Raw genomic sequence first — 13,599 nt, forward strand, 5'->3', positions numbered from 1 at the left:
AGGGAAGAAAAAGTCTCTTGCCTCTTCGGCAGCTCCAGACTTTTCCCCGGACTCCCTCCCGGCCAGCCGTGGCGCACTAACCCCCTGCAGGCTGTGTTCACGCGCCAACCCCCGTCCTCTGCCGATGCTCCGACCGAAGTCCGAGCCTCAGCTCCCAGCCCCGCCCGCCCCGGCAGGTGAGCAGACAAGCCTCTCCGGCTGGTGAGTGCCGGTCGGCCCTGATCCTCTGTGCGGGAATCTCCCCGCTTTGCCCTCCGCACCCCTGTTGCTGTGCTCTCCCCCGCGGCTCCGAAGCTTTCCCCCTCCGCCACCCGCAGTCTCCGCCCGTGAAGGGGCTTCCTAGTGTTCGGAAACCTTTCCTCCCTCACAGCTCCCTCCCACTGGTGCAGGTCCCGTCCCTATCCTTTTGTCTCTGTTGATTTTTTCTTTTGCCCTACCCAGGTACGTGGGGGGTTTCTTGCCTTTTGGGAGGTCTGAGGTCTTCTGCTTATGCCAGCTTTCAGTAGGTGTTCTGTAGGAGTTGTTCCACGTGTAGATGTATTTCTGGTGTATCTGTGGGGAGGAAGGTGATCTCTGCGTCTTACTCTTCCGCCATCTTCCCGGAAGCTCCCTCGGTTTCTAATATTAGTCTTTATGTGTGCTTCAGATAAAATATATTTGTCATTATATAATATATAATATTTGTTATATTAGATATATTTTATATATACTTTGTTAAAATTATTTTCCACACAGATATTAAAAATTAATATGGCATCAAATAAAATATTAAGATAGTAGGTAAATTATTTGCTCTCTTGTCTATTTAAGAATTAACAAAATAATTGTTTTTATTAAACTAATGGATGACTAATATTTACCTTTTTTTTTTTACAAACAGGTAAAGATAATAATGTTTAGACTATATATAAGGAACCGTACAGCCGACTCTCATTTTCTAATGATAGTCATTCACTAATCACTTTGAATTTTGTAACATAATGAATTAGCTCATATGTAAATAATGCAGATTTAAAAGTTGTAGTCAATGTGAATAACTCAATATGAAATGTTTCTTCTTTCATAAAACTCCTAATTTGGCAGGTGAAAGATTCTCATATAATCTCTTCTAATGTTTCTTTCTCATAAATTCATGTTACCAAATGTATGCTGTGCACACACAGTAGACCACCACTTTTCTTCTTAAACTCTCTCATTTATCATCACTTAATTTTATATCACATTTTTATGGTTTTATGGTTAATACTTATAACGTGAGAACATATCCTAACATTTTATTTATATAGAAAGATTTGAAGGACAAATTTTAAATTTATTTCTGGAGTATTCTATAAAGTATATCAGACCTGAGATTAGAATTTGCAATTATTAAGAATCTTAGAAGTTTTAACACTCTGAACTTAGTTACTTCTATTAAAATGTTTTCCTTAAAAGTTCAGGCTTTTCTTCTTTATAAAGTGATATTTTAAGGTGACATTTTCTAGGAATGCTTTGTAAAGTAGCTTGAAATAAAGTAAATCCTTAACAGTTATTATAAAACAATTTTCTTCTCCAAATGTTTGTATTAGTGAGATTTCGGTTGTTCATTATTAAGATAATTTGGTTTGTCTTCCAGAACATTTTATACAAAATGAAACATAAAAGCCAGAGTTTTTTCACTGTGCATTTTCCAATGTGTTTTAAAACCTGATTCCTATTTTTTTTTTTCTTTAAAGGTGAGAGGCCCTCCACCTGCAGGAGCATTTAAAGAAAGACCAACAAAGCCCACAGCGTTTCGAAAATTTTATGAACGAGGGGACTTCCCAATTGCCCTTGAACATGATTCGAAAGGAAACAAAATAGCGTGGAAGGTAAGTCAGGGCACAGCTGGGAGAACCAGCTGTGCTCCCTGTGGAAGTGACATTTCCCAATGTCAAACAAACTTGGCTGATAAGTAAATAAGCTGGAGTGATTTCTCAGTGAATGGAAGATGGTTGGTAAGCTCTGAGAGAAAGCCCCCCTGTGTCAGCTGTCCACCTTGACTAACAATTAAATTATAGCCTGCAAAAAAGAAAATGACAGAGTTGCTTTGCCTTAGAGAATTGTATGCTGACCAATTCATCTCTATTTTTATGAGAACCTGGCATCCCAGCCTGTTTGAAGCAGTCCATCAAATTATGGAACTGGTGGCTGGATACAAAGAACAACAGCCATTTATCTCCCCAAAATTTCACCTTCCTGCAGGACACTTCCAAATGGAAGCTTTAATTACCTGAATGGATAGGTCAAGATTGTCTGCTCCCTGGAAATGCAGTGTGGAATACAAAAGAGGGCCGGTTCTCTCTGCTGCCCTCTCCTCTCTGTCTGCAGTACGTGTCAGCCAGCACAGTGGCTGTCATACGTGCCCTGTTAGAGGCTGACCTCCGCTGCTGAGACCATTACAGCACCGACATTTTTCTGACAAAAGGTTAATTGGTTTCAAAATAAATGTATTGCCTAATGACTCCATTTTAATGTGGCTGTTTCCTTCTAAAAGGCTCATTGATGTTATTTGTAAAAACTTGCCAGTCTCTTAACTGAAGAAGGCTTTTACATTTAATTTGAAAAATGAATGCTGATCTCTAACCAGCTTCTGCTATTTAATTATTTTTTGTTATCAAGGACTTTGCTTTGGGTGATATTTATCAGCTAAAAGGGCTTCTCTGCCTAAAGAAAGAAAAGCAGTTGCACATGTGTGAGCATCACATCAGGTTAAGGAACATAAAAGGCTTTGCCAAATATTTTAAATTTAGCAACTGATCCATGTAATAAAAAAACCCACAGTAGTATCTGAAGGGTGAACGTCAGGATTGTTTATAATTAGTAACAAATAAATTTATGTTTAAAAATAAAAATGATCAAAGTGTAGAATTCATCAAAGTAAATAGCTCAGAAATTCATTAAAATTCACTTTTTCCTTCTTTTATGGAAAACCTGAAAGAATTGTTTGCATTATTTCTAGTATGTCTTTAAATGTTTTCATATAATTATCAAACATTTTGAAATCTTGAGCAGTCACATGATATCCAGTTATTGAACTTAGAATTATTAAAAATTGTTTGGCAAGAGAAATCTGAAGATACCCTTGTTATTAAGTTTTGTCATAATTTTTTTAGGAGAATGAAGGACATTATTATCCTGGTTTTAATCATCTCTCTTAAAATTTGCATTTGCTTTGTGAAAATGTGCATAATGAGAAAAAATTTATAGCAAGTATAACTAATTTACATATTTTATTCTTAAAAACTTTAATTTGGGGCTTTGTTTGTATTTGATTAGTTAGATGGATTTTGTGTTTGTTTGTCTATGTACCAATTCATTCACGATCACATAGTGCAGGTTCTTAACTTGATTCCTTTTGAGTAAAAGAATATGCCATATTTCTTTATAAAAAGTGAGTCGATTTTTGGTGTTTTAAGTAATTTAGCACATAAAAATTCTATCAATAAAAAGAATTCATAGTTTTTTTGACCTGTTTGAATAATCGTATGAGTAACTTTTAGAAATGTCAAGAGACTAGAAAAAATTCATCTTGAAAATAATAAAAATATAGATGAATCATTTTGCTTTATCTGTGATAATCCAACAGTCAGATGGGATATAAATTGATTTTCTTTTTTATAACTATATTAATTCTTTTAAGCTACTATTGACTACTGTACTGATTCAGCAAGCTAAAAAGTCAGAATAAAGAGGAAGCAATTTATATGCTGCCACTGGTAGGATAATAGCATACATTTAAAGAAACATCTTATCCTATAACCGGTAGACTTCTACCTTTTAAAGCTTTAACAACCGGATTTCAATTATACTACTGTAATGCTGAAGATAAAACATTAAAATTTTTAAGCACAGGCTTGTGAGCAGTCTCTCAATATATTCATATTTATTCCTTGGCACATGTACCATGGGGAAAGTCCGGTACTTGGTAAGACCAGAGGCCTTCTTTTAGGATGCCATTTCTAAGGAAGGGACCTTGAATGTTGAAGGACGCAGGGCTCTGCATGCACCCCACAAAAACAAACTGAACATCCCCAGACCCTGAACTGTACTTCGCCGTGTGTGGACAGAGCCCTGGTCAAGCAAACTTCTCATCTCATGTCATAGCTCGCCCCTTGCTGAAGGCTCCTGAGTAGCTCTGATTCCCAGGAAAATACCTGTCCTCTCTCCACACTCCCTGTGACACCCCTGGGGCTCCAAGGGCGGTGGTGAGTACCTGAAATGGTGTGTATAATTAAGTGGCAAGGAGATCCATTTCCTTTATCAGAATTTCAAGAGGCCTGAAAGGCAGTGACTTTAGGGCAGAAGTCACTGCCCTAAACCCTGATGAAGACTTCCCCAGCATCTCAGGCTCATTCCGGTCTGTAAAGTTGCTGAGAGAGGACCCCTGCCCAAGACCTCAAATTCCCCCTCTTTTTGTTCTGGATTAGCTGACCTGATCATCACCATATTAGAAATCACCATATATTCTTGAAATAACAAAGGCAGTCTACAGTAATACTTAATAAATGACTTACTAAAGTCAGAACATAGAAGTAAAAGTCAGAGACAGGCAAATGTCTTCGCAGGGTTAGGTTTCTCAACCCACATCCTGAGCTACCATCATAGTTTAGGGCACATGAAGTGTGCCCTATTTGTTCCACATGTCAAAACAACAGGGCAAACCAAATGCCACAATCCGTGCAGTTTAGTATATTCCTTGCAGTATCACTAAAGATCTGAGCACTGTTTAATGCAGCTTTCTGCAGTGGTGGAAATGTTCTGCATCTGTACTGTCTAATACATTACAAGTAGCCATATGTGGCGTTAAGCACTTGAAATGTCCCCAGAGAGACTGAGGAACTAAATTTTAAATTTTAATTAATTTTAATTTAAATAGCCACTGGTTACCGTATTAGACAGTGCTGCTCTACATTAAGATAATGACAGTCAAGTAGAGAACAAATGTATGGATACCAAGGGTGAAAGGGGTGGAGTGGGAGGAATTGGGAGACTGGGATTGACACATATACATTATTGATACTATGTATAAAATGGGAACATACTGTATAGCTCAGGGAACTCTACCTAACACACTGTGGTAACCTAAATGGGAGGGAAGTCCAAAAGTGAGGGGATAGCTGTATGTGTATGGCTGATTCATTTTGTTGTGCAGTGGAGGCTAATACAGCATTGTAAAGCAACCATACTCCAATAAAAATTAATTTTAAAAAAAGTTAAATGCCCAGGATTCAGAGCTGGTTTCCTGTCTTATGATGGACTCCTCATTGTGTTTGTGGATTTTATGAAGGCTCTTTACTGCCTACTTTTTTTATTGCCATATCTCTAGATATTCTCCAAAGTAAATATGTAATCTCTAAATATTCAGGATGTAGTAAAATAAAGCATTTAGCTCAAGAAAAAGATAATGACAGTCAAAAATAAATGCCTGAACCTGCTAGCCAGATAGGAGACTATAGCTATGTAAGAATTTTTATTAAAATAAAAAAATAAGACTGATTTGTGCACCTTTGTCATGGCTGGGCTTATACATTCCTTGGTTAACATGAAAGAAGTTTTGCAAAATATTTGTAGTGAAATTTTCTATATACTTATCAGTGGCAAGTTAATGATTATGAAAGATAATAGATTTAATCTAGATTATGAAATGTACCAGGCAAGCTCTGCATACTTTTTTTTTTTTTTTTTTTTTTTTGCGGTACGCGGGCCTCTCGCTGTTGTGGCCTCTCCCGTTGCGGAGCACAGGCTCCGGACGCGCAGGCTCAGCGGCCACGGCTCACGGGCCCAGCCGCTCCGCGGCATGTGGGGTCTTCCCGGACCGGGGCACGAACCCGTGTCCCCTGCATTGGCAGGCGGACTCTCAACCACTGCGCCACCAGGGAAGCCCACTGCATACTTTTTTATTTTTAAGTATGCATTTTCTAAATATAGCTGAAGAATTCTTGATTGTGAATGGTTGAATCCATTACAAAGCATACTAATTGCTCTAAACATTTAATCCACTTACTTTTCTGCATTTTTCTTGACTCTACTAACTTTCAGGAAACATGGCTTTGTTCTGTTGCTGATATGTTCAATATCCAGAGTACAAGCAACAGAAGTTGATCAAGAGCCAACCCTTCTGAATAAGTTACAAAGCAGATAATCAGCATGAACAATGGACATTTAAAAATTGTGTTTCCACACCTTAAATTTCCGTTACTCAGTCTCCTGTAATTTTGTGATATGAGTCATACCCCTTTATAAGCATAGTGTGTGGGGGGGTGAGGCTCTACCTAGAGGACACTCTGGAGACAGAAGAAATGTCATACAAACTTGCAGAGCTTTCGGCAAACTGTCTCAACTTCTTCTACGTAAAGGAGGGCTCTCTGGCTTTACATTTAGGTCTTTAATCCATTTTGAGTTTATTTTTGTGTATGGTGTTAGGGAGTGTTCTAATTTCATTCTTTTATATGTAGCTGTCCAGTTTTCCCAGCACCACTTATTGAAGACACTGTCTTTGCTCCATTGTATATTCTAGCCTCCTTTGTCATAGATTAGGTGGCCATAGGGTGCGTGGGTTTATCTCTGGGCTTTCTATCCTGTTCCATTGATCTATATTTCTGTTTTTGTGCCAGTACCATACTGTCTTGATTACTATAGCTTTGTAGTTTAGTCTGAAGTCAGGGAGCCCGATTCCTTCCGCTCCATTTCTGTTTCTCAAGACTGCTTTTGACATTTGGGGTCTTTGTGTCTCCATACAAATTGTAAAATTTTTTATTCTAGTTCTGTGAAAAATGCCATTGATAATTTGATAGGGATTGAATTGACTCTGTAGATTGCTTTGGGTAGTCTAGTCATTTTCACAATATTGATTCTTCCAATCCAAGAATATGGTGTATCTCTCCATCTGTTTGTGTCGTCTTTGATTTCTTTCATCAGTATCTTATAGTTTTCTGTGGTAGGTTTATTCCTAGATATTTTATTCTTTTTGTTGCAATGGTACATGGGATTGTTTCCTTAATTTCTCCTTCTGATCTTTTGTTGTTAGTGTATAGGAATGCAAGTGATCTCTGTGTATTAGTTTTGTATCCTGTGACTTTACTAAATTCATTGATGAGCCCTAGTAGTTTTCTGGGGGCATCTTTAGGATTCTCTATGTATAGTATCATGTCATCTGCAAACAGTGATGGTTTTACTTCTTCTTTGCCAATTTGTATTCCTTTTATATCTTTTTCTCCTCTGATTGCCATGGCTAGGACTTCCAAAATTATGGATTAAAGACCTAAATGTAAGGCCAGATACTGTAAAACTCTTAGAGGAAAATCTAGGCAGAACACTCTTTGACATAAATTGCAGCAAGATCTTTTTTGGCCCACCTCCAAGAGTAATGAGAATAAGAATAAAAATAAACAAATGGGACCTAAAGAAACTTAAAAGCTTTTGCACAGCAAAGGATACCATAAGCAAGACGAAAAGACAACCCTCGGAATGGGAGAAAATATTTGCAAATGAATCAACAGATAAAGGATTAATCTCCAAAATATACAAACAGTTCATGCCGCTCAATATCAAAAGACAAACAACCCAATCAAGAGATGGGTGGAAGACCTAACTAGACATTTCTCCAAAGAAGACATACAGATTGCCAACAAACACATGAAAAGATGCTCAACATCACTAATTATTACAGAAATGCAAATCAAAACTACAATGAGATATCACCTCACACCAGTCAGAACAGCCATCATCAAAAAATATACAAACAATAAATGCTAGAGAAGGTGTGGAGAAAAGGGAACCCTCTTGCACTGTTGGTGGCAATGTAGATTGATACAGCCACTATGGAGAACAGTAAGGACATTCCTTAAAAAAGTAAAAATAGAAATACCGTATGACCCAGCAATACCACTCCTGGGCATATACCCAGAGAAAACCATAATTCAAAAAGACACATGCACCCCAATGTTCATAGCAGCACTATTTACAATAGCCAGGTCATGGAAGCAGCGTAAATGTCCATCAACAGATGAATGGATAAAGAAGAGGTGGTACATATATACAGTGGAATATTTCTCAGCCATAAAAAAGAATGAAATTGGGTCATTTGTAGAGACATGGATGGACCTGGAGACTGTCATACAGAGTGAAGTAAGTCAGAAAGAGAAAAACAAATATCGTATATTAACGCATATATATGGAATCTGAAAAAATTGGTGTAGACGATCTTGTCTGCAGGGCAGAGGTGGAGACACAGACGTAGAGAACAGACATGTGGGTACCTGGGGGCGAGGGAGGGTGGGATGAACTGGGAGATTGGGATTGACATATATACACTATTGATACTATGTATAAAGTAGATAACTGGTGAGAGCCTGCTGTATAGCACAGGGAACTCTACTCAGTGCTCTGTGGTGACCTAGAGGAGAGGGAAATTCGAAAAGGAGGAGATATATACGTATGTGTAGCTGATTCACTTTGCTCTACAGTATAAACTGGCACGATATTTTAAAGCAACTATACTCCAATAAAAAATAATAATAATAAAAAAGGAGGGTTGAAGCAAGGCATAAGTGTAGAATGTGGTCCTTTGGTGGAAGGGAGCTGTAAATTGCACCAAAGTCAAGCATTAAAGCACGAGTCATAGGAGAATATAAAAGTATGTGGGCGTTTACACCGCTTTTCTGGGAACTATCCTCTCGCTTCTGCCACTAGACATTCTCCACCCATCAGTTTAGACAACCTTCAGGTCTCCTGAGGAGTCGTCTTCTCCCTCTTCCCCCTCCTCATCTTCTCCTTCCTTCTCCTCCCCCTCCTCCCTCTACTTTCCCTTCTCCTTCCCTTCTTCCTTCTCCCCTTGCCCCTCTCCTCTCCACCCTCACTATTTTCCTTCTCCTCTCCTTCCTCCTCTTCCTCCCCTTTTCCTTTCTCCTTCCTCCCCCTCTTCCTCCTCCTTATACTCTTTTTGTTTGTTACTTCCCAGAATCCACATTTCCTCCCTTCATTTCTCCAGGAGAAGGAGCCAGGAGTCCATTCTAGTTCCCTATTTTGGGCAGGAATCTGAAATAACTTCACGTAGTCACTCAAAAGAACTTGAAATACTACTTGTTACTTACACACTTAATGAGGAGCAAACTATGAATCATCTGTGCACTATGAAATTCACTGTTTTATTGTAAATTCTAATTCCAAGACATTGTTTTAAAATTGTGCGAGAATACTATTTTATAGTATTCAATGTAGACCTTGGGAGAAAGATTTGTAGAAAAATAGATTGGATTTTTAAAAATTACTATATGGTGTTATAAACCATTCAGTTATTCTGATGAACTAAGATGAAAACAGCTACAACTACACTAAGGTGTATCTGAATTTCTTTACTTTATAGACATTTTGTTGCAGCAGATATTAGTAGAAATTACCTTTCTCCATCTGTCCTTGATACCATGCTACGTGATAGAATGTGACATGCACTGGCATGCACTGAGAGTCTTGTTTTCCACTAAATTTCTTATGAACATGCTTAAGGATGTTCTAGACATTAGAAAGGTTTGAATAAGAAATAGATATTAACTGTCTAGCCAAATCAAGATATAATGAAAATCCTATGACAAATGTGACTAAAATCACAAACTTTTGAATTGTCTCAAAAAGGGAAAAGCTCAAAATGGACTTGTACTTTGCCTCAAACTCCCCTCTCTCAGCATCTTATAACCCCTCATATGGCAATGTTGTGGTGACATTTTTTTAACCAACAAGTAATATGTGTATTCATTTATATATTTTATCCCACTTTAATACTAAAAGATTTTAAATTGTTTTAGAAAGAACTATAAAATACAGAAATTTAGCATATAATAGGAAAGATGAGAGAAAATGAAAACCAGATAGGGTCTACAATGGAGCCAATAGCAAGGCTAATGAAAATGACATATCCTAAAGACTTCAAAGGCAGGGACTCTGTATTCCTAGTTTGTTCACTCCTTTATCCCAGTGCTATGCCTGAAAAAGTATCTGGCACAGAGGTGGTGCCCAGTGATGTGTACTGAATGAATGTAAAACATCCTGCAACTGGTTTTACTTCTCTAGACACTGTTTCGCGACCATGCGTCTCACTCTCTAGTCCTTACTCTCATCTGTGATGACCATGTACTGAATGATTGGTGTGGCTCTTTTTAATTGGGAGGTCTAAGAAAGTTTGTTTCACAATTACTAAAGTATCTATATTTTGAGATGTTCATGAAATACTTCAAAGAACATTGATTAGAAATTAGCTATAGAGGCCAAGTCTTCTGGTAGCAAATTAAGAAGATCAGCACCAGCAAGTTAATTTCAATGCACAGTCCAGAGTTATATGCAATAGTTTCTGTAGGTTGAACTTTTACCTTGAAAAGGCTTAGGTTATATGTAATGCTTTGCCAATGATTACTGATTTCTTAAATTTCTTAAATTCCAAAATGACAAGTTTGTTTTTCTTTCTAAATGACTAAAAATGTATGTCCAGTCTGGACATCCAAGTAAAGAAATGCTGTGCCTAAGTTAATTAAATGCCTAAATTTGTTTTAAAAATTTCTGCTGATGGTGGCTGGACTATACCTTCAATTCTGTATTGACCCCCTAGTTGCTAAAACTCATGTGTGACTCTCTTCAGAATTTTTTCTCCAGTATGTTCTCTCTTTTTTTTCAGTTCTTAGAGGCATTGGTATTCATGAACTATAAAAAGCTCTGTCAGTGTGACTGTTTTCATTGACATAACTGATAATTTCCTACCAGGAAAAACATTTATTGAATATAATTATTATTGAAATGTGCACTAATTTTCTTACAATTATGATCAGCCCCAAACCACGATAGCTCATTATCTGTAAATACTACTGCATTTTAAAGTAAGTCACACTGTGATATGATACCTAATCCATTAACCCTCAGTATATTGTTCTCAAAACTCTCTAATTTTGATTAATAATTTAGTCCTCTGGTGCCTTCAATTTCTTAATGTTTCAGTTTCTTAAGGATTCAAAGAATTAATGCCGTATCTATTACACCGTTAGGCAAAATCGATATTGATCTTTAAAATCTTATAGGCAAATTCCTTTGAGTTGAATAATTTGTTGCACATGAAGAAGAATGAATGTATTCATGGAATTGTCCTGGGCTTCTATTTCTTTTGATAACTGTCAAAGTTTGAGTTTGGATAACAGACCTTAGTAGAATTTGTAAGGCAAATTTTACAAGAGAAGTGACAATTTACCTGATTTTTCTACAAGAGAGCTGCCACATTTCCACTATTAATTCCTCTGTGATTAATTAATAGACAGAGCTTATTCTAGAAGTCTTGAAAAAAATAATCTCCTGGCAATTACTGTGCTGTTCTATGTTTTTTTGAGGAGGGGACTGCATGAACAATTAATGCCATTCTTTTATTTGATGTGAATTGCTATGTCTTAGAAGTGTACAGCATGAAAATACAACCATGTATCAGAAATAACTTTAATTTAAATTGGTTAGATGACCTCTGAAAGCTAGATGAAAGATTTTCTGCTGAATGGGCTGGTGCTCCCTGCTGCCTATATAATTTATGTGAGAAATTAGTGTGAATGGTTCACTTTTATGGAGCAGTGCTGCTTGTAGCAAGCCTGCAGAAACAATTTTCCCCCAAACCTCCATCTGTTCTTCAAACTAGGGCATATGCCATCTCATCGAGCTTGAAAGTCAACTGATTTATAACTCCTGGAAAGTGCCTAGATTGAAAAGAAAGGTCGGCCGCTGCTATGTGACAGTGATTTGGTAGGCATCGGCTAAAGACAGTTCACATCCCAAGAGAAACAAGCAGTGCTGTAAGTTTCATCTCAGTGGACTGACATCTAGAAGAAAAACAAATCACTCCTGCTTTTCAAGTTACACAACCCCCTGCTGTTGAAAAGTAGGCGTGGTCTTTGCAGTGCAAGGGTGCCACAGCTAAGATACCCTATCACTGTCCCGTGAAGAAGTGGGATTGTTGCCACCCTCTGAGTGATACATGTTGCCATCTCAGAAATATCAACACTCCGATCTTTAAATGAAAAGTGTGTGTTGCTGCTTTTCAGAAAGTCTGGTTTGGGGACACAAGTTGGACTTTGACTTTTTTTTGTATCTGCCCGGAGGGCGAAATTCCATATCTGTTCCAATTAGTAATTTAATGAATGGTTCCCTCTCTGTCTTATCACTTGTCACATAGCCCATCTCTTTACTGAAGCACTTTTGAGATCAAAAGTTCTTTGACAGATGACAAGTGGAATCAGATTGATGTCATGAGAGTAAAAAAAAAATCAATGTTTGTTTGATGTTTTTATTTAGAGTGGTCAGTGTCTCTTTATATTTGAGGCTTCTAGATACTTAGTAAATTTTCAACCCCCTGAATTTATATTAAAGTTTCTCCTTTTCTTAAAGGTAAAATCTAAATAAGGTATTAATGAATAATCATATCAATTTTAATACATATTTGAGGCAAAAATTTCAGGAAATTATATTTTACCTTTATCAAAAGAAGGTTATCCTGGGGCTTCCCTGGTGGCGCAGTGGTTGAGAGTCCGCCTGTCGATGCAGGGGACGTGGGTTCGTGCCCCGGTCTGGGAAGATCCCACATGCTGCGGAGCGGCTGGGCCCGTGAGCCATGGCCTCTGAGCCTGCGCGTCCGGAGCCTGTGCTCCGCAACGGGAGAGGCCACAACAAAGAGAGGCCCGTGTACGTACCGCAAAAACAAAACAAACAAAAAAAAGGTTATCCTGGCTTTGAAAGTTATATGCAAAAATTAATTCTGGTAGAATAATCAGCTAAACTCATGTAAAAAATACAAATTTTTATCCTTATTATTGCTTATAAAGTTTTATTCTCAATATGAAATATATACATTTTATTTTATAAAATAAAAAATATTGAAAAGTACAAGGAATAAATAATCATCTTTCCACCATTCACTGCATGCAACTGTTAACATTTTTCAAAGTATTTCTGTCGTATCTTTCTTCTTCCAAGTTGTGATCATAGTATATATAATAGTTTGTAAAAATATATTTGTCATTGTATGGTATATGAAAATTGTATGCACTAATTCTTAGATTTTCTGACTTTTTTATAGTTCAAAATAATAGATGATTATTTTAGAAAATTTTGAAAATGAATAAAATGTATACATAAGATAACATTCATCTGAAGATAACCACTTTCAGTATATTGTTTTAGTTCAGTCTGTCTTCTGCATGTGTGTTTTTAGCTTTGTTAAAACTGTTTCATATGATGATTTGTTTGTGTGTGTGTGTGTGTGTTTTAACATCTTTATTAGAGTATAATTGCTTTACAATGGTGTGTTAGTTTCTGCTTTATAACAAAGTGAATCAGTTATACATATACATATGTTCCCATATCTTTTCCCTCTTGCGTCTCCCTACTTCCCACCCTCCCTATCCCACCCTTCTAGGTGGTCACAAAGCACCAAGCTGATCTCCCTGTGCTATGCGGCTGCTTCCCACTAGCTAGCTATTTTACATTTGGTAGTGTATATATGTCCATGCCACTCTCTCACTTTGTCACAGCTTACCCTTCCCCCTCCCCATATCCTCAAGT

General features: G+C 37.4%; 1 protein-coding gene across 2 annotated transcripts in view; it reads left to right on the forward strand.

The window, feature by feature from the left end:
* Positions 1 to 13,599, forward strand: part of PACRG (parkin coregulated) — a 515,450-nt gene that overhangs the window by 74,651 nt on the left and 427,200 nt on the right. For both annotated transcript variants that reach the window (XM_030853001.2, XM_060283380.2), the window contains exon 2: positions 1,716 to 1,850. In XM_030853001.2, coding sequence (XP_030708861.1) covers positions 1,716 to 1,850 — 135 coding nt within the window. The remainder of the gene's footprint in view (positions 1 to 1,715; positions 1,851 to 13,599) is intronic.

This window comes from Globicephala melas, chromosome 14 (genome assembly GCF_963455315.2).
Source record: "Globicephala melas chromosome 14, mGloMel1.2, whole genome shotgun sequence".
NCBI classification, from domain to species: Eukaryota; Metazoa; Chordata; class Mammalia; order Artiodactyla; family Delphinidae; genus Globicephala; species Globicephala melas.